Below are 23,148 nucleotides of genomic sequence, written 5' to 3' on the forward strand. Positions count from 1 at the left end.
ACTGAGGCAAACAGTTAAGTAACTTGCCCAGAGTCACACAACTTTTAAATGTCTGAGGCTGGATTTGAACTCAGGAAGAGTAGACTTATTTCTAGGTCAAGCTCTCTATGCATTGTAGTGCTGTCCAGCTCCTCTTTGGTGTCACAAATGTGTTTAAATCCTGCTTCTTCTACCTGTTTGCCTTTAGGTAAATCACTTAATCTCTCAGGGCCTCAGTTCATCTGAAAAATGATTGTGAGAATAAACTATCTCCAAGATCTCTTAATATCAATATCTCTGACCATAATTCTTCTATTCTCTAGGCTAAATGGATGCTCACATGGCAAAATCTATTGTTCATCAGGGTTCCTAGTCTAGCCCTTTCCTAATACATGCATTCGTGTCCCCATTAGGAATGGAAGGCCTCACTTCTCTGATCAGCGCTAATGACTTTACCATAACCCTCTGCATGAAGTCCAGAGAGCCTCCTCCCTTGGACACAGTATACCCCTTTCCCCAAACCCTGCTCCTAAATACCTACGCCCAACAAATACATCCACTTTGGAGTACTTTCCCTAGCCCTTAGGGAGCTTTCTCTCCTAGGCAGCCTGAAAAAGCACTTTTTATTTACTGTCCCTCCATCCCCATATTATCCCTATGGTACAGGTGACTAAAAGCAGTAGAAGGGTTGTTGGAGGTGTATAGATCATGAGATAGTGATTTTGGGAATATGGATATGTCCCAGTCTCTCTGGTTGCTGCTCTGTCAGCTCAGGCTTTTCACTTCCTTAAACCTCAGTATCCCCAAGCTCTTGCCTATCTGACTTCTAATTTTACTTTCACCATCCTTTCTCATTTTTACTATGAATTTCCTCAAATGCTTCCTGAGCTGTGGAAGCAAATTTGTTTCCTACCTTTCCAGTCTTCTTACACTCTAACCTCCTCCCATCCATGTGGTCTGTGGTCCTGTGGCTGTATTTATTGATATTCCATTTCTATGATACCTCATTATACAGCTAGTAAGTATCTCAGGCCTTATATGAATTTTTGATTTCAAGCCCAGGGTTCAAACCAAAATGCTGTCTAGCTGCCCAGCTCAGTAGATATATACTTAATAAATGTGTGCTTTATTTAACTTGATTTTCAGGGGTCCCTAAGCTACTGTGGGTGCCAGCAGTGATGGAACCTACACAGGAGATTTGTGTGTTTCCTCTGAATATCAGCCATGCTAAAGGCTGAGGGCTCCTCACCAGAAGTTTGATACTAAGCAATGTTTTTTTATTCATTTAGGAAAGCATCAAGATATGTTTCTCTCTGTCTCTCTCTGTCTCTCTGTCTCTGTCTCTGTTTGTATGTGTTTGTGTGTCTCTCTCTGTCTCGTTCTGTCCCTCTGTCTCTCCCTCTTTCCCTCCCTCCACCCTCTGCCTACTGTAACTCATAAAAACATCTACAAGGATTTGGAAGACAGTGATCTGGATCATGTAACACGACCCAGAGTGAGGGCATCAATAATCAGGAAATCCCAGACCTTTCTCATGTACTGAAGTATTTATCTTATTGGGGGAGAGGGGAGACTATTTTATATTGAGTAGGGAAAATGAAAATAATCACAAAAGTAGCTGAGAAAAAAGCACCAGGCTGTTCTCTGTGAGTTCCAGTTTCATTCTTCCTCAACCCTCCTGCCCCAAAGGACTGAAGCCATGTGTGCACCAGATTGCTGGGTGGCTGTGGGGCATCTCTGCACAGCTGTGGCAAATAGCACAATTGGCAGAAGATAGGATGTAGCTGTTTTTTTAAGAGGAAGAAGGATTTTGGAAGGATAGTAAGTTTGACATGTAATCCTGGTTAAAAAAATATTCAATATATATATATTTTTAAAATGCAGTGATCAAAATAATCCAGCATGATTCATTAAGAATAAGTGAAAATAGTCTAACAATTCCAATTTTTTGTCAGAACAACTATGTAATTCTTAATTGCTAAATTAAGAGTGTTATAGATAAGTTTACTTAGATTTCAGCATGATTTTCATCAAATTTTGCTCTCTACTCTTGGTGTGTTTTTGTTTTTAAAAACAATAGCTCAATTACAAAGAACACTTTATGGCTTGTTTATTATTTGTAAGTACAGAAACCTGGACAGAGGTATTGCTTGCTGGAGGCAAGAGAAAGAATTGAGAAGCTTTAATAGTATTAAATAAATTAGATTATAGAAATAAGAGATTTAGAGTCAGAAAGGCCAAACAAAGTGGTCTAATAAAATTTATTTCTATTAGAATTCCCCCATTTGCTTTAAAAATGAGGAAAATTAGGCACAGTGAAGCTAAATGACCAAAGTAATTAAGGTAGTAAAATAGCACAGTCAGGATTTAAAATCAATTCCTCTAAATCTACATCCATCCTGAGTTATGCCATCTGTTTTCCAGGAAATTAGCTATATAATTGAGAGTTACTTTGATAAATATGGATGAAATATTGTAAAACCTTATGAAAACAAAAAATAATGATATAACACATACAAATTCTTAGGCTTTCTCTGCTTATAGATGAGATAGATGTGGGCTGGATAATGATAGAAGTAGTTTTGAAAGTGGTTGAAATATTAGATTGGAATGGAATGGAGAGTATGATTAATAAAAATATAGGAGAACGTTTTTAGTGGATGTCATAAGACTCTGATCTTGACTATGTTCTATTTGATATTTTTATCAATTTATCATTTACGTGAAGATGTTCTTTGATTTATTGTACAAGGCTTGAATAGTTAATATTTTTGAAGACAGTTGAGATTTTTAAAAAAGTATTGAAATGATGGAACAAAAGACCAAAATTCAATTTAGGTTAAAAAAATTTTATGAATATAAGATAGGGGAAACATGACTAGACAGAAGTTCATATGAAAAGATTTGGAGATTTTAGTGGAATAAAAGTTTAATATATATAAAAGTCATAAAAACTTAAATGATCTAGGTTGCATTTTCAATGAATAATAAGCAAGTAATAGTGCTGCAGTGGATAGAATAGATAAAATACTTTATTTGGTGTCCAGAGAGCCTGAGGTCAAATACTACCTTAAACATCTAGCTGTGTGACCCTGAGCAAATCACTTAAACTCTTTATGCCTCAGTTTCCCCACCTGTAATTGCATCTATCACTCTGAGTGATTGTGAGGATGAAATGTGATAACTGTAAGATGTTTTGCAAATCTTAAAGCACAATATATAAATATTAATTATTATTATTTGTTATTATTAATATTTCTAAAATAAAAAAGCTAGAATTCCACTGTGCCCTGACATAAGACCATATCTGGAATATTTGATTTCAGACCTGAACATCACAGCTTTGGAAGCATGTTGACAAACAAACTGCAATATGTCTATAAGTTGTTCATGAGAAATCATGACATATGAGGAAGAGTTAAAAGACTTAGAGATTTCTAGCCTAGAAAAGCAAAGCCTCAGTGATGAACATAATGATGCTCTTGTAATGTTTAAAGAATGGTCATATGGCAAAAAATTTAGATTTATTATGTTTGGCTAGAAAGGTCAAAACAATAACCAAGGAATAGACACTACAGATAATAGACTTAACCTTAATAAAAGAAAGATGTGTCTAACAATTAGAGCTATCCAAAAATGAAATGAGCTGGATCTATAATGAATTCTTTATCATTTGAGGTCACAGGACCACAGATTAAGAACTACAAGAGAAATTAGAAGTTGTTGAATACAACCTGCTTCATTTAGGTCTTCATGAAGATGACCATCCATTAGATATGCTATTGAAGAAATTTTATCCTTCAAGAATTGGACCAAAAGAACCTGTAAAGTCTCTCACTGCTAAGATTTGTATGACTCTGCAGTTAAAACTTGTAGGAAATACCCAGAAATTTTAGGAGAGCTTCTTCCTGAATACTCAGAAGATTTGATGAAATGGCTCTCAAGAATCTTCAGGCATTCCATATTCAGACTGAATTAAGTCCTCATATGTTTGCCTTTTTGAGTCTTCATGCTTTCTATATAACTTTGAAATTCCAGGACCAGGGAATATCACTACCAACCATAAATGAGTAGACTTTGCCTCTCTACAGGGAAGAGAGGAGATTGAATACCAACTAAGACCAATTCTACAAGGAAAGTTTGGCTGCCCCACTTTATGGAAAGTGTGTTCTGACTGGGTCCTCTGACAGGCACTCTCTTTTGACACACTTTTTAGATGTAATTCACTAGGAAAGAAATATCCTTGTTTAAATATTTTTATAAGTTTAAGGAGGTGTAATAAACCTATTAGTGTTTCTTTCAACTACATATGAATGGATTCTTTAGCAAATGGTTTCACCACAAACCCTGGCCCCAGAAGAATGATAGCTCACATTTATATATCATTTCTGTATCTTATTTTAAGGAATGACTAGTGCATCAGTGGAGGTCATTTCCACATAATTTAAGTAAGGGAGATAGTCTAGTACAATGAAAGGATTGGTATTCAAAGCCTGCCTCTGCCACTTATTACTTCCATGTCCTTCAGTAAGTTTTAACCTTTCTGAGCCTCAATTGGGTCGAATGCCTAAGATCCTCTTCCCCTCTAAATGTGGGATACTATGGTTCTATACATGGTACCATAGGTCATAAGCAAATAAACAAATGTATAAAGTACTTTATAACAGCCCTAGAAACTAGGTATTACTATAATTGACATTTTACGTGGGAGAAAATTGAGACAGACAGAGGTTATGTAATTTGCCTATGGATACATTACTAATAAGGTCTAGGCAGGATTTGAACCAAATTGACCTTACACCAAATCTAGCATTTTCTCCATTATAATATTTGACCTCTCAGAAATCACTAGAAGGAAATAGAAGCATCAGGAGGCCTTCTGGGAAGAAGACCAAAAGTCTTATGGATGAGAAAGCTCAGGTATGTTTGCGTGCCAGGAATCCTTCATAAAAAGAAAATGGAATTACCAGATGTTAACAGATGGGAGTGGGACAGAATTACCTACTGATTCTGGACTTATGTAAAACTGCATTCATGTTTTTGCCTTTTAAAAATTTTTCCAGTACAGCATTTAGTATCTAGAAGGTGTTTAATAAATGCTTGTTGACTGACTAATTATACTGGTTATTTTATAACTGAGTTGGGAAAGTAGGAGAGAAGGAACGGTCCTAGATAAGAGTAAGAGTCCTGTGTAACTTTGTATTTATAACACTATTGTAGGCTATTTATTCTTATTGATGTTTTTAACTACCACTAGTAAACACTTTGAAAGATCTACTCTTTACGTGGGTCTGTGAATGGAAAAAGAATATCATTGGACAAAAAATAAGGTGATCAATGTGAGAGAAAGAAGACATCGATATGGAAGAAAGATATGCTTGGAAAAACATAGTATTTATTCAGAGGTTGTTATGATGTAGGGGCTATTTACTATGTGCCCTTAGATATTCTTTTTACCTCCATAGAAAAAAAGTTTCTAAAATGTTGGAACTGTGGCCCTAATTTGGATCATCTCAAAGATCTTTTTCAAGTGCACGTTCTGAGATCTTATAACCACTGAACCAAGAAGCAGGAGATCAGGAATCTATTCTAGTTCAGCTATTAACTAGCATGGGAGCATGTTGTTTTCTGACTCTGTTTTTCCATTAGTAAAATGATATTTGGACTAGTTTAATTCCATCGACCAAGATTAAAATGCTTTCTATTTGCAAAGCACCATACTAGGCAGTTGGGGAGGCAAAAAGATGACCTCTAAGGTTATCCCTTCCACTTTTGTGATAATATAATTTATAATTAATTTCAATATACAACGTTAAGAGAAAATATTACAGGAGAAACAATTTTTAAAAATTATTTGATACACATTGCTTTATGTGGAAACATTAATTCCCTAGAATATACTTTAATGACTATGTTTATATAACAGCAATTAAACTTTTAATAATTATAAGGGTTGGATTACTTCTTCATTTAGATGTACTCATTTCTTAACCTTTTCTTGCCTATTAAACTCTCAACTATAAAACAGACAGAAGAAAAAATTATAATTCAATAATAAAATTGTAAATAAAATTAGCTTTTAAGTATTTTATATAATTATACACATTAACTTATATTGCATATAATATGCATTTATCATATGTAGGTACTCTTTAAATCTATTTCATTATGTTTAAAATGAAGACAGATAGAGTTGATGCCCTACTTAGTTTACAACTGTTGTGAGGACAAAAAGAAATAATGGGTGTTGAGACATTTTGGGGAAACATTATACTAATAAATGTTAGGCAGCTAGGTTAAATTTTGGTCTCAAACTCTTGTGAAAATATTACAGGATTTTGATTTAGAGAGTTTGGATTCAAATCCCAGGTATGTTACGTATTATATTTATAACAGTGGGTAAAATACTTCACTTCTCTTATCTTCATTTCTAACTATTTGTACCATCTACTACATAGGGTTGTACTAGGATAAGTATTTTGAAAAGATTAAAGTGTTATCAATATGAGCTATATAATTATTATGAAAAGTTAGTTATTATTAAAAAATTCCATGTATTTCTCATAGCAAGCCCATCTAAGAAACACTTTCTAATATGAGAGCCCCTGTTATAAAGCTTATTAATAGACTGGTAATATTTTAAAATATTTCACTGAACTGCAGAATCCTTTATAAACTAGTCTACATTTAATTCTCCAGATAGTCAGTTGATTGATTCTGAAACTCATGTGGAGTTTGGCAAATAATTTCTGAATGTCATTGGACTATTACCTAGCCCAGAATCAACATTTCTTCTAGCAAAACAAAGTAAACTAGAAACTGAATATCTTTGGTGCAAGAACTTGGGAACAGTGAAGTAGAAAACATGGTAAAACATTCTAAATGTTTTCTAAGAATTGCAAATTCAAATGGATCAGAAATTTCATCATCTGATCTGTGGATGGACTTTGTAAACTCTTATTCTCTCCAAAATCCTATGCATCTAACATTTAAAAATACTTGATGATTAATGGATTTTGTTGCTTTGCCAAACGTCCTGCTGTGTGTAGATAGAGTGGAATGAACTAGAAACAATTAGTTGAAAAACTCGGTTGAGGATTGGATGAAGGAGCAGGGGATGAGGGAATATTTTTCAGTATTCAGCCCCCAGGATTCCCACAGAATAGGCTTTCATGAAGAAATAGAAATCAGATGAGATCTACAGTGCTGTATATAGATGGAAATGGCTTGTTCAAAGTTTTGGAGAGATTTTAATAGAATTTTATAGTATACCTTTATTTTGATTATTCCATGCCCAGGGCTTCTTTCCATTCACCACCCCTTTTGACCCAACAAATGTTTACATGATCCCGATTTTAGGGATATAAAATAATTATACAAATCAAACATTTACTGATAATAAATCATAATTTTGTGCGGCTCCCCATATTCAGTTATGAGACCCCATATGGGTTCGTGAACCACAGTTTAAGAGCCCCTTTCTATGGAAATAATTTAAATATAGGAAGAAAAAGTAGAACTCTCAATTAAGAGAAAGATGGTCCAAATTCTTAGGAATGTGGCCAGAAGAAGACTATAGTAGGGAAAAAGGAGATCTTAATTCTCTCGTTTATCAAGTGGAAATAATACCTGCTTTCCTCCACCCAATAATATAATTGGAAGATTTTGAAATCCCCAAAAGTTCAGCCTTGGAAGAGACTGCAGAGGTCATCTAATTCAACCTTTATCTGAACAGAAATCCCCTGTACAACATCCCTGATAAGTAGTCATTTAATTTTTGCAATAAAGTCTCCAAGAATGGGGAACTTGTGAACTCCTAAGACTGCTTATCAGAAAGAAAATTATCCTTACCTTTTGTTGAAATCTATTCTATATCACACATTGCTCCTACTTCTAACTTCTGTGATCATGCAGGAGAAGTTTCATTCTTAGTCCATATAATAACAATTCATATAATTCAGTATGGTTATCTTATAGCTCTGGGTCTCTATTTTCTCCTGAATAAACATTTTCTGATCCTTCCACTAATTTTCATTTAGCAGTCCTCATGTAGTATCCAGTACTGAATAAAGTATACTAGTTATCACCAGACAAGGGCAGAGTAAAACAGGTCTGTCATCTCATTGTTTTTGGTGGGCAAATGTTTTAACAAACTAAGATTACATTAACTTTTTTTTTATTACCAGGTCATACTGTTGATTTATATAGAACTATTGGTCTACTAGGTGTTTTTCACATAAATAATTGCTTAATTATGCTTCCTCTCCCCATCTTATATTTTTGAAATTGACTTTTTGGACATATATAAAAAGGTCTCAGAGACTGCCTGTTACACAATGTGCCTCTACTTCAAGAATATATGTTTTCATCAGTATAGATATAATTATATTTCTTCTATAGATGCAGATTATTATCCCTATGTGCCTTAATTGATGATTTTGTTAGTTGCTGTGATGAAAATGACATTACCTGGTGTTGAGTTTCTCTGTGCTTGGCTAGATTGGTTCTGGAATAATCGATTCATTCCATCACTAAACTTATACTTAAGGTTTTTAATTCTGAATAGGACTTGTCAAAATTTTTATTTATTTTATTTAATTATTTTATTGTCAAAACTTTATGTCTATGAAAGACATCCAAACTCAAAGTCATCCCCTACAATGATGAAACATCAAAGTAGAACTTTAAGAGAAGCTAGTTTAAAATATATTCAAAGGACCTTGCAATGTTCCATATAAATACTGTTCATGTTCTCATTGGTAATATACTAAGATGTTGCCCTATGAGTTGCATAAATATTTGATCTTTCTGAGCTTGTAGTCTTTAATGATTCAGAGTCACAAAGCATTATTGATTATTATTGATTAAATGATTGAGTTTATAATTGATTTTTAAAAGCTGGGGTATCTATTTGGGATCACTGAAGTGCTACACTTATCCATATGTGATCCAACAACTTCTTTTCCTTCTACTCATTTTAATCCAGACATTTGTCCATCTTCACTTGCCTGTTATAAATATATATAATAAGGGACTAAGATAATGGGCAACTCATTCAACTACATGTCAAATCTGGACAATATCTTTCATTTATCATTTGCTACGTTATAAAAATAACATTTCACTCCATAAGATAAAATACAGCCATTTAAAAACATTTTACCTACTGCGATCAAATTATAAATCCAATTGTGGGGAAGAAAGGGAAAGAAGAATGGGAGAATATCATCTCTTACTAAGAACCAAATTTAATGAAAATCAGTAGAATCTAGCAACAATTGATTTAAAAATTGATTAAGTGCCTACTCTGTGAAGAAGATTGTTCTTGATTGATGCTGGGGGAATGTTTAAAGTTTAGTTGGGAAACTGACTTCACCCTCATAGAGTTTCAAGTTTAGTAAGTGGATGAGACATAGATAATTATAATTGAAAACATTATGTAAGTGATTGGAATGATGGAGAGTATTGCTTGTGAGGTTGAAGAGGCTGAATTTGTTGAGGAAGGTTCATTAGAAAAGACTTTTTCTGGAAGCACTGGTCTGTCTTAGTCTTTAAAAGGGTGGTTAAGAACAATCCAATAGATAGACAAAAACCAAAAACTTCACTATCTTGGTTTAAATAAAAATGTAGTGATTAAATTACAGGTCTTAATGAATTAAGCTTCAAACTTTCTCTGGAAGAGTTGGACTTTGAAAATGGGGAAAATTCTTACCTGTCTTCAGTTAGCCTCATTAGGGTTGACCCTCTAGTTGAGAATACTATAAATGACATCCTCAATTGAGGGCTGAAAAGGAAAAAAAATGTATATTAAAAAAGGCACCAAGTAGTCATATTTTTTAATCTTTGTCTAAGTCATTATCCCTTTATGTTAAACCAACTCACAAGTAACTGTAAAGTTCTTGATTCAGAGTAGGACTAATGTTTGGTCAGTAACAGATAAAATGGTTAAAAATTGCTAATCTGGATACCTTTAGTGATATGAAAACCTAATCCCAAAGCGTCCACTTACAATGATTTTCCCATGACAATGGATAACCATTTATCAGAGATGCTTAGAAAGGATTACTGCATTGAGGAGGAAGTTGGAGGAGTTGGCCCTGCAAGAAGCAGTCCGATTAGCATGCTGCCATCTTGTCAGATCATCCTTTCTCCTAGTATTATTTTATTGTTATTTTTGTTGACTATTCTCTTCCTCATTTCTGTACTTTCTTGATCTAATCTCTTAAATTGTCTACTAATATGTACTTTTTAATATACCTTTTGTCTCTGAACTCAACACATTATTCTCATTAAGTCTTATGCCTTCTATATGTGTCTTCTTTCTGGACCTATTTATTGTCTTATATCATCAAAATGCTTCAACCCCATTACCACAAGAATCTGGGATTCAACAGTGAGGCTCAATTCAATTTACTTGAGAAGCAATATCATACAGTGCAAAGTACTCTAGGTTTAGAGGTAAGACAGCTTTGGAGTCTAAGGAGGTTTACAAGAGCTTGGATTAGGAATATCTAAATTTCCTGTCAGCTCTGAAATCATGACCCATGATTTAACTATTCCTATTATTTTTTAACTCAAAAAATATTTTTTCAGGCTATCTGCATTTTGTTTTCATTTTTTGGCATCTTTATATCTTCTTTCTCTTTTCTGTATCCTTTTCATCTTAACTCATCACCTTCTCTAATGAGGGGTGAGCTCTCTCCTTTTCATCTTGATCCAGAAAACAAAACAAAATGCCACAGGCCTGAGTGTCAGGACTTATCCTGATTCCTCTACTCCTAGCTAGTTACAAAGCCATTGTTTGTTTGTCTTTTAATTTATTTTTTTTATTATAGCTTTTTATTTACAAGATATATGCATGGGTAACTTTTCAGCACTGACCCTTGCAAAATTTTTTGTTCCAATTTTTCTCCTCTTTCCCCCTCCCCCCTCCCCCAGATGGCAGGTTGACCAATACATGTTAAATACAATATATGTATACATGTCCATATAGTTATTTTGCTGCACAAAAAGATTTGGACTTTGAAATAGTGTACAATTAGCCTGTGAAGGAAATAAAAAAGGCAGGCGGACAAAAATAGAGGGATTGGAAATGCTATGTAGTGGTTTACACTCATCTCCCAGAGTCCTTTCTCTGGGTATAGCTGGTTCTATTCATTTTTGAACAAAATGGAACTGATTTGGTTCATCTCATTGTTGAAGAGAGCTACGTCCATCAGAATTGATCATGATATAGTATTGTTGTTGAAGTATATAATGATCTCCTGGTCCTGCTCATTTCATTTAACATCAGTTCATGTTAAGTCTCTCCAAGCCTCTCTGTATTCATCCTGCTGGTCATTTCTTATAGAACAATAATATTCCATAACATTCATATATCACAATTTATTCAGCCATTCTCCAACTGATGGGCATCCACTCAGTTTCCAGTTTCTGGCTACTACAAACAGGGCTGCCACAAACATTTTTGCACATACAGGTCCCTTTCCCCTCTTTAAGATCTCTTTGGGATATAAGTCCAGTAGTAACACTGTTGGATCAAAGGGTATGCACAGTCTGATAACTTTTACAACCCCATTGTTAAGAAAGCACTGGCTAAATTCATTTGAAATCATGGGACATGAAAAAGAATCTATATTTTGGGTCAAAGGATAATAATGACATAATCAGTAGCCTCTAGGGGTTGAAATGCAGGAGAATATATCATAAATAATTGCTTTTTAAAAAACATTTAAATTTATTTCAGATCCATCTTCTGATTTTAAAAAAAGGCTCCTTTTTCACAATCCAACTTTATGAAAAAAAATTTTGTGCGCCATTGTTTGGAGGCACAGTGGTATGAAATACTTTATAATTCACCCCTCACTCCCTGAAAATTAATTTATTCCAACATCTTTTCTAATGTAACATATCATCTTGCTTAAATAAGTTAGGTATTAATTGAAGCAACCCACTGAAAGTCTCAAAAACATCAGTCTTGAGGGAAGTCCTTTAGGGACTGACAAAATTGTCCAATAATGATATTCCCAAAGAAATTCAATGGTTTTTTTAATTAGTGGATTTTGTTGAAATTGAAATCCAAACAAAGGAAAAGAGGGGGGAAGCATCTGGCTTTATTACTCAGCCTGATTTCTCTAGAGAACATGATGTCAGAAGCTAATAACTCATTTATAATTATAAAATATAGTAAGCAGGAATGTCTCTCTCACCTTATAAATTTATGGGCCAGATGTTCCACGAAATAGTAGATTTCATTCCAATGGTGCAGGACACTTCCTGATCTAAAAAACAAAACAAAAATTGGGGATGAGATGATGCTCCATTTAAATTTTTGTTTTTACTTTTTTATTTTCTATTGTAGTTGTTCATTAGCTGGTCTCATTATTTAAAACTTAAATATTACAAAAGATCTATAATCTCATTGATATTGGTATTTCCTTCAATTGCAACCCATAATTACTAATTGCAACAACTCTGCCATAAATCCACCACCAGGAGTCCAGTAAATATGCTGCAAAGAACTTTTTCCTAGATCTCTTGACACCGAATGGATGAACAAGATTTGAAATTATTAAAAATAATTAAAACTTATTCAAGAGATAATTTTTAAAAAATAAAAACATATGAAGAATAACATGCTTTCATATTTAAATGGAAGATAATTGTTTTGCTTCCTGAGGATTTTAATGACAATTTGAATAAAGATTGGTCCTAATGTTCCAGGATTTACAAAGTGCTATCTTCAAAATTAGACTTTGAGGTCAGACATGTAGAAGTAGTTCCTTTTTTTTTTCAGAAAATGAAACAGTTTCTCAGGCTTGTCAAAGCCCATGGAACTCGCTTAAACTGGCTCTTATGATTCTTCTTAATTTCTCATGTATCTCCTAACCAGCTGCCATGCCAGTCAGACCAAAAATCAAGGACTTAACTCTTTTATGCCTGGAACACACACACTGGGGCCCCCATTATTTAGACTGGTAGTTGTCTCAATCTTCCACAACATCTAAGTCTATTTCTAGACTGCATTCTCTAGTCATTTCCTCACTATCTGCCATAATCACTATCTCTCTACTCCCCTCTATCCTTTCTAGTTTTGAAGCTATGACTAAATCAGTTCTCATTATTTCTGGAATTAATGTGTCAATGTATTGCCCTGTGATTCTATTTGTTACTCCACTTATTACTTTATAAAATATAACTTTATTTATACTTATTCAACTTATTACTTTACAAAACCAAAATATCTTTTCATTGCTTATCATGTAATGTCTTCACTATTAGAATATAATCTCTTTGAGAGAAGGTACTTATTTTCAGTTTTGTATTTGTTTATTTAGTACTTAACATACTATTTGACAAATTTGACAGAATATAAATTCTGCATGACTCTTTATTCTTTAAGACCCTTTTTTGGAAAGATGTTCATTTAAAATTGTGCTTTTCAATAATGATAAATGTTAGAGAGGAATGAAGGAAAACTGGGACATTAATGTATTGTTGGTAAAGTTATGAAATGATCCAACCATTCTGGAGAGTAATTTGGAATTGTATCCAAAAGAATATAAAAATTTATAAGTAAAAAATAAAAATTCCTATTGATGCAGCAATATAACTATTGGGTCTATATCCCAAAATCATAAAAGAGGGAAAAGGACCCAAATGTGCAAAAAATGTTTTAGTAGTCCTTTTTGTAGTGGCAAAGAACTGGAAATTGAATGAATACCTATCAATTGGAGAATGATGAAGTGGTGGTATATGAATGCAATGAAATATTATTGTTCCATAAGAAATAATGAGCAGGCTGATTTCAGAAAAGCCTAGAAAGACTTATATGAACTGATGTTGAGTGAAGTGAGCAGAACTAAGAGGACATTATACAGAGTGTTTTAGTAAAGGCAACTCTGAATTCTTAAAAGTCATTGCCAGAAAAAAAAAGTCATTGCCAGTAGCACTTGGTAAAATTGTGAAAGAAGCAAAATTACTTTGAGGCCTCCATAGCTTTGAATTGCTCTATAGACTTCAAGAACTCCACCTGTAGCTACTTCTTGTACCCATGCCTCTGTCTTTTCAGACTCCCTATTCCCTTGCCCAATCTCTATTCAAATTGTCCTATCTGGTGCTTTGTCTTCAACTTCCTCTCCAGGCACTTATTCTATCACATTCCTGAAGTCTCCTTTTCCTGAAAATCCATTCTACCCCTGGACTTCTTTGAAACCTTTAAAGGGAGGAGAAAGAAAAGCTCTGAGGTCTCTGAGGAGAGAATTTGGCTCTTTAGCCAAGGGAATCTACCTAAAGAAAATCTTCAAGAAAAGGAACATGAATACTGTCCCATTGGTCCAAAATCTCCAGCAGGAAACAACCTGCAGCATGTCTGACACCCTTAGTGATGGGAAGAACTATTGCCACTTTCATCTGTCCAAAAGTAAGGAAGCTGGGGACACACATTTCTCTTGCCCTGAGTACAGGGAAGTCTCCCAAAACTTCCTGGGAAAATAGTTCCTGTCAAAGCTAGTTGCCATCTGTAGTAAGATCAATCTTCAGAACATGAAGAATACTGTGGGACATAGTTGCTCTCAGAAGCACAGAACATCCCTAAGTTCTTCTTTCGAAAGGATCAGACCTCCCTTCCGATAGCCTGCACTAAGGGCAATTAGGTAGCACCCTGCTGGGCCTGAAGTCAGGCTGGAGATCCCTGAGATGTCTGATCTCAGATACTTTCTGGGAAAGTGCTAAATCCAGTTTACCTCAGTTTCTTTATCTATAAAATGAGTAGGACAAGGAAATGAAAAACTACTATAGTATCTTTGCCAAGAAAAGGCCAAATGGGGTCATGAAGAGTTGAATAAAACTGGAAAATAACTACATAAAATCTCAAGAATATGTGGTCCACACCCTTTGTCCCCACTGAAGAGGCTGTTCAGAGTTATTAGGGAGAAACTCCAGGAGAGTGTTATTATAAGACAATGTAACTCCAGGACAATGTACCTCATTTGAGAAAGAAGATCAAGTAATTGAAGGAACTTAATGTTTCAAAGAAGCATAAAGAGTTAAGTAATGAGGGATAATTTGCCTATCAGATCTCTGGAGAAGGGAGGAATTTATGACCAAAGAAGAACTAGAGAACATTATGAAAGGCAAAATGGACAACTTTGATTACATTACATCAAAAAGTTTTTGCACAAACAAAGCCAATAGAAAAAGATTAAAAGAGAGGTACAAAGCTGGGAAAACCTTTATAATCAGTATTTCTGATAAAAGTCTCATTTCTAAAATATATAAAGAACAGTGTCAAATTTATAAGAATACACGTCATTCCCCAATTGATAAATGGTCAGAAGATATGAAGAGACAATTTTCAGAAGATGAAATTAAAGCCATTCATAATTACATGAAAAAATGCTCTAAATCAATATTGATTAGAGAAATGCAAATTAAAACAACTTTGAGGTAGCACATCATACCTCTCAGATTGGCTAAGATGACAGGAAAGGATAATGATAACTGTTGGAAGGGATGTGGTAAAATTGGGATACAAATGCATTGGTGGTGGAGTTGTGAAGTGATTCAAACATTCTGGAGAGCAATTTGTAACTATGCCCAAAGGACTATCAAACTGTACATACCCTTTGACTCAGCAGTGCCCTTATTGGGTCTCTATCCCAAGGAAATTATAAAGGAGGGAAGAGGACCCATATGTGCAAAAATGTTTGGAGCAGCTCTTTTTGTGGTAGCAAAGAACAGGAAAAGGAATAGATTCCCATCAAGTGGGGATTTACATGAACTGATGAGAAACTAAACAAACAGCAATACATCATATACAATAACAGCAAGAATGTGCGATGATCCACTTTGAAAGGGTTGGTTTTTCTCAGTAGTTCAGTGATCCAAAGCAATCCCAAGAGACTCTGGACAGAAAATGCTATCTGCATCCAGAAAAAGAACTAAGGAGACTGAATATAAATCAACACATGCTATGTCCACTTCTTTTTTCTGTTTTCCCCCATGGTTTTTCCCTTTTGCTCTGATTTTTCTCGTCCAACATAATTCATAAAACAATGTTATTAAAAATAAAAAAAATTTAAAACAGTTAAGCAGAGAAACGTGATTAGAGGAAAAGATGTGAGCATATACGGATTACTGTAAGAGTTTGGATGGCGATATGTGGTGACACATAGTGAATCAGTGGCTTTCCAGTTAATGGACAACTACTACAATAGAATACACCAGCATTTAAAAATATGGAATATACCATTTGAGAGATGCATGAGACAGGCTGAAGACCTGATTTGGTATTCCTTCAGGAAGGAAAAGAACTTTTGCAAACAAGTGAATCATTGCTGTCTGAAAGGCCCAAGTCTTTTACTTTGCAGTTAAGAGAATATCCTGCACTGGGAAGAAGTTTGTGCTAAAGAAATTCAGAGTGAATATCACAATGGACCCTACCACAGCATGTCCCGATGTCATTGTATCTGATGATCTGGCTACAATAGCACATATCATTGTACCTGATGATTTGAAGAGTGTAAGACATAGAAATAACTATCTAAATCAGTCTAATAGTATTTAAAAATCTTCTGTCCTTGGTCAGCAAATCTTTAGGTCTACAAATAGTTTCTTTAAATACATAGTTTGATTAGCTATTTTTAAATGAAATTGTTCGATTTTAATTGAACTGGGAGATGGTTGTGAGTGATCAACTTCAGTGGGCACTTGAGATCACTGACAAGTACCTCAGGAAGAAAAAGACGACCCAGTACTCAGTTGGGTGTCTTTTCATTTGCCAGAAAATGCAAGTCCTTGTGTCTATAATTGTCCTATGTTTGGATTATGCCAATGGAAGCTGTCTATTCTATAATGCCTTCAAAGCTTCCTTCATCCGTGGAATAAAATATGTCACTTAAAAAGACTGTCTCTTCTCTTCCCTTCTGTCTTTGTCCCCCTAGGCCAGGAGCAAAAGTTGGCTCCATGATCATCTGTCCAGGGAAATAGAATATTTGTGGGAATAGTTGTCTCTGACCATGAACATCTTTTTTGTGTGAAGGAACTCTAAGCAAAGCCAAGTTTGTTGCTTATGGTCACTGCAAACAGTAAAAATAATAGGGTCATTGGCAGAAATACAGAGACATTAGGAGAAGTCAAGGAGCCAATTTCTTGACCAGTTTAAGGCTTCTGGCAGCAATGACAGCTTAAAGACATTTCCATATGGTTCATTTTCCATCACTCTCAATGCATATTATATTGATTTATTGTCACAACAACTCAAACTTGATTAAGCAATTTCCTTTAAAAAATAATCTAGACAACTAAATTACCTGATCAAAGAAATTAATCTATCCTAGTATATGATCATGGGCTTGTGAGACTAGTCTGTCATTCTTTCTCATGATACAGGTAACCACACTCTTCTTGAGAGTATAACTTCACTTTAAGCTGCAGGAGATTTTACTAGACTCCCAAGTTTCCTGAGGACAGGGACCATAGTATACCCTTCATGCCAGCAGAAAGTTCTATACATAGTGTACACTAATAAATATTTATTTAATGAATGAATACTAGTGGGAATACAAGATACCTTCTAATCCTGATTCAGTATCTTATTGTGGAATGGCATTGCTTGGCATGTGATCATAAGGTGTTGTAAGTGAGAACAGAGACAAGACAATGCAAAAGTCCAAAATTGGCAGGATTTGGTAAATACGTATGAGAAGTGAGGAAAAGGAAAGATGATGTCAAGATTTTGGAGACAACTCTGCATTATTAGATTCATTTCCAGCAGAATGCCAGTTCTGTTAGGTCCTATCAAGCTGAAAAGTGTAAACCCAGAGATGAAAGATCAATCAGTCAGTAAACATCAAGCACGTCCTATGTGCCAAGTACTTGCAAAGCAGTGAGGATACAAAAAGAGGCAAAATGCAATCCCTGACCTCAAAGAACTCACAATCTAATTATAACCACTAGGATTTACTTAGCCCCTACTATGTGCCAAACAATGTTCTAAGCCATTTACAAATATCACTTCATTTTATCCTTGCAAACAGTCTTGGAAGGCACATTATTATCCTTATTTTACAGTTGAGGAAACTGAGGTTAAATGATTTGACTAAAGTCACACAGCTAAAACGTATCTGAGATTGGATTTGAAATCTATCCACTATATCATGTAGCTCCCTAAGATCATGTGATGACTAGCCTAGCTAAATTCAGAAAGGCTTATTATCAAAGATTGTTCATCAGACAATTTTTGGGGGGACAGAAGTAAATAAATTAATAAAGCCCATGTATAGAAATGCTGGGCAGTTAGGTGTGTCAGGGGATAGAACACTGAGCTTGGAATCAGGAAGACCTAAGTTCAAATTCTTAACTGTGTGACCCTGGGCAAGTCTCTTAACTCTTTTTGCCTAAATTTCCTCATCTATAAAATGAGCTAATGAAGGAAACAACAAAGCAGTCCAATATTTTTGCCAGGAAAACCCCAAATGAGGGCATGAAGAGTTTGCAACAGTATAATTATATAACAGGAGTTGGACAATGACTGAATAACAATGTAGAAATGCTTTGGCCATCATTAGCAGAAGGAATATATCCATATTGATGGATAATTTTAGGTATATGTGTATGTCAAACTTCTTACTAGACTCTACCCTTTATAAGAACAGGAACCTGTCCTCATGGCTCATTGAATAGAGCTCTACATGTAAAGAAGACCTGAGTTCAAATCTGGCCTCAAACATTTACTAGATTATCTATGTGACCCTGGAAAGTCACTTAAACTCTGCTTGTGCCAGACCTAGTGTTAAGAAGACCTGAATTCAAATTCAGCTTCAGACATTGACTTTCTAACTGAATGATCTTTAGCAAGTCACTTAATTTCATTTTCCTCATCTATAAAATAAGTATGAAATCACCTATCTCCCAGGATTGTTGTGAAGATAAAAATAATATTTGTGAAGTCCTTTGCAAATCTTAAGCACTATATAAATTATATTATTATTATTATTTCATAATAATGTGAGAAAGAACTGAGTTCAAATCCAGCCTCAGAATTAGTTGGATGACCTTTTAACCTCTGTTTGCCAAAATCCACTAAAAAGAAAATGCCAATCCACTATAGCATCTTTGCCAAAAAACTCCATACACAGTTTTGGTGGACTATGATCCATATGGTCACAAGGAGTTGAAACAAATGGACAATTGAATAGCAATCATTATCATTATCTATACCATTGCCATGCCTTTCATAGGGTACTATGCACATAGTAAGTTATTCAGTAAATGTTATTAATTTTATTATTTATTTATTTGTATGTTTGTTTATTTATTTATTATCTTCAGTGGAGGAGATATATGGAATTGTAAAACCTCAGTGGAGTTCTCCAGTCACATTATGTACACACCTTCTAACCTGCCCACATATAATTCACTAAAAGGGAGACCCTTTAAATATTTGTACTTCCAAGTACAGAACCTGGTACATCACAGGCACTGAAATAGCCATTGACTGATTAACAGTCACAGGTGAATATGGGGGTAGGGTGGGGGGGGTGATGGTCTTTAGCTCTGGGACACAGGGAAGACAAAATCCAGAGTTCCAAGAAAAAACTTGGTGTCAATAGGCTTGTAAAATTCTTTTCTGTTTGTTTTATAATATTTTATTTTCCCCAATTACATGGGAAAATAATTTTTATCTTTTTTAATAAAAGTTTTGAGTTCCAAATTCTATCATTCTCTTTCTTCTTTCCCTTCACCCTCCCTGAGATAGCAAGCAATCAGAATTTATGACTTTTAAAATAGCAGTGAAGAAGAATGATATGGCATAGGATAAGACTTTTTAAACTCTTCCAACTTGTAACTCCATTTCACTCGAGAAATTTTTAAGCAAATCTGTCTCAAATCTGAATCGAGGTGTTTCTGGTGGCATTCACACATGTGCTATGCAAAATATACATGTTGTGTGTTCAGAACCAAGGCTGCAGTGAAGTCATGCAGGCAAATGCCGCCAGAAACACCTTGGATTCATTATGCGTTTCATTTTGAATTAATTTTTGGTCATTGCATTCAGAAACCTTTTATTGTTGCCATTTTTGTGACCCACAAATTCAATCATGTGACACATATGGGTTTGCAACTCAAGTTTAAGAAACTTTGGCAGAGGGAGTTGTAGAAGATTTCCCAAACTGGCATTGAGAAATTGCAGGAATCATTGAGTGCAAATATTATGAGAAATTCCAAAGAAAGGAAAAGACACTTTGAAGAATATAGATCATGTAAATTATGAGTATTTTATGCATATATGCTTCTCTACAAGGTCTTGAATTCCAAACAAGGAGAGATAGTTTGAAGCTTTCTGGTTGGCAGCTCATTTCCCCCATCATCATCTGAGTTTTCAAAAGATTTCAAACCTTACCAAAATCAAACTACCCAGAGTGTTTTGGACCCTGACCTTAAAAAGGATTTATGGGAAGGAAAAGAGAATCCAAGCTTACTAAGACATGGAAGAAAATGTCTCCAGTTAGAATTTCTAAGCTGGGCTCTGCCAACATGAGTTGAGCTGAGAATTTTCAGGCGTCATTGTTCCTCAATGACAGGGAAAAGCCCTGAAAAATGAGGACAGAATCCCAGAGCTAGCCAGCACCCATCTGAGATGCAGAAATGGGGCTGTTGCTAAGATTGTCTTAGAAATTTCCTCTTGAACTTTCCTGGGGAATTAAGATACATCTTCCCACTACCTGCCCAACTCACTCTTGTTTTTCCTGTTCTCTAATAATGAATTAGATGGAAGGGAAGCCAATCACATAGCTCTTGATTCTCTCTTCCTCCCATTTTCTATCCACTCCTAATACCAAAGGTAGCCATTTAAAAAATGAACAATATTACTTTAAGTGCTTCTCAATTTGTGTCATTTTTAAGTTGGTCATTGGAATCTCTTCCAGTTGTACTTATTTGAATGCTAGCAGTGAGATTGGAAATGGAGGTCACAAAGTCTTATAATTTTATAAAAACAGGATAAATCAGTTGAAGGGAATCAAACCACATGTTTAATTGAAAATAAAATATATATATTTTTTGTTATTCAGTAATTTTAGTCATGTCTGGATCTATTTGGGGTTTTCTTGCAAAGATTCTGGAGTAATTTGTCATTTCCTTTTTCAGTTTATTTTAAAGATGAGAAAAACTGAGGCAAACATAGCTAAGTGACTGGCCCAAAGTCACACCATTAGTAAGTGTCTAAAGTCAGATTTGAACTCAAGAAGATAAGTCTTCCTCACTCCATGTTCAGTCCTCTATCCACTGAACTACCTAGCTGCCAAAGAATATTATAGGGATAAAGACATGAATAATTAAGATTTCTTTTGAGACAAGAGCTTCTAATTTACTTTGACTTTCAAGTCTCTAGCTGCCATTCCCTAGCAAATAGGAAGTTGAAAGAAAAAACTAGGGAAAAACTGAAATTGAGCTTCCTTACCTCCAAAAAGGAAATGGGAACAAGTTTTATGAGCATATTCTAAAGTTATGCTAGCTCATCAGGTAAATGACAGGTTGGTTCACCAAGCCAAAGAGCACCATCAGAATGTGAGGGCAGGGACTCTCATTTTGGTATTTTTTACACTAGTATTTAGTATACTATAGCCAGAGGTAGGTTCAAATCTTGGCTTTACCACTAACTAGTTTTGTGAAATGGCAAGTTAATTATTTTCTCAGAATCTTGATTCCTTTTTCACAAAATGAGGGCGATACTTATACTATCCACTTCATGAGGTAATGAAAGGAAAAGGAAGGAAAGGAAACAGAAGGTACAGCAAGTATCACTAGATCTGTATTCAGGAATACTAACTTAAATCACTTATACTTCGTTCTCCCTCCTTCTCTTCCTTCCCTCCTTCTCTTCCTTCTCTTCCTTCCTTCCTTTCTTCATTGTTTCCTTCCTTCCTTCCTTCCTTCCTTCCTTCCTTCCTTCCTTCCTTTCTTCTTTCCTTCCTTCTTTCTTCTTTCCCTTTCTTCCTTCCTCCCTTCTTTCCTTCCTCCCTTCCTTCTTTTCTTCTTCTTTTCCTTCCTTCTTTCCTTTCTTCTTCCATATCTTGGTGGGGTTCAGGCTAGACTTCTTTCTTATGACAATGCCTTAAACTCAAATCACTCTGGCTCTTGTTGATTGGCCAACAAAAGGCTAAGCTCATTTAGTCTTTGTTTTGGCTAGCCCCATTACCTCAGGCTAAATGTAAATAGTAATTAGTACTGTTTTGGTCAGAAAAAAATGAATGTTAAAATTTACTTTTATACATAACGGGAAAAAACCTAAAATGTTATTTGAAAAAAGAATTTATGTAAAGAACAACAAAAAATAGCAGTCCCAAACACTGCTAACTGATTAAACAAAAGGCAAGAGGGAAAAATAAAACATAACAGCACGATTTTGAAAATGAGACACAGTAAATGAATAGAGGTACTAAGTCAAGCTAATAGGCATTTATTATGCATCTATTATGTGACATACAGTGTGCTCAGGATATTAAGAAAGGTAAAGGATAGTCCCTGCTCTCAGGAAGTTGATAGTCTAATAAAGGAGGCAAAATGGAACCAACTATGAACAAAAAAGTCACAGACAGGTTAAACTGGACTTAATGAACATAGGACATAGAAAAGCAATAGCATTAAGGAGGAATCAGAAAAAACATTTTAGAGAAGGCATGGTTTTATCTAGAACTTGAAATAAGTCAAGAAGTAGTGACATGGAGGGAAAGAATTCTCCAACTGGGGATTTGCCAGTGAAAATGCCCTGAGTCAGAAGGCGGAATAGAACAGAAACAAATGTGCTGAAGGAAAGGAAAAGTGGTTGCTTGTTTTGAGCATCTTTGAAGCTGGGGCAGAATTACTTTGAAAGGATCTGGCCCTTCAGAGTAATCTGAAGCCTATAACTTGGCCCAACTTACTTCTAGTACTCATCATTCAAGTCTTTCTGAAACCTAGGAATCCTATTATTAACAATACTTAGTAGCTTATATGTCTATAACTCTTAATGGCTTACATGTAGGCAATATTTTGTGGTTTATCAAGATCTTTCCTCCCACACAATCCTGGGTCAGGTAGAGCACCTCCATTTTACCCATGAGGATACACAGATACTAAGTGACTGGCCTGAAGTCAAATAACAAGTAAAAATAGAGCCAGTATTCA

The 23,148-nt window shown here is 34.9% G+C and overlaps 1 protein-coding gene across 1 annotated transcript in view; it reads right to left on the reverse strand.

The window, feature by feature from the left end:
• ANTXR1 (ANTXR cell adhesion molecule 1) overlaps positions 1-23,148 on the reverse strand; it is a 289,146-nt gene that overhangs the window by 239,280 nt on the left and 26,718 nt on the right. The window contains exons 2-3 of the mRNA XM_051975446.1: positions 12,189-12,260; positions 9,692-9,763 (exon numbers count right to left, since the gene is read on the reverse strand). Coding sequence (XP_051831406.1) covers positions 9,692-9,763; positions 12,189-12,260 — 144 coding nt within the window. The remainder of the gene's footprint in view (positions 1-9,691; positions 9,764-12,188; positions 12,261-23,148) is intronic.

Source organism: Antechinus flavipes, chromosome 2 (assembly GCF_016432865.1).
Source record: "Antechinus flavipes isolate AdamAnt ecotype Samford, QLD, Australia chromosome 2, AdamAnt_v2, whole genome shotgun sequence".
Lineage (NCBI taxonomy): Eukaryota > Metazoa > Chordata > Mammalia > Dasyuromorphia > Dasyuridae > Antechinus > Antechinus flavipes.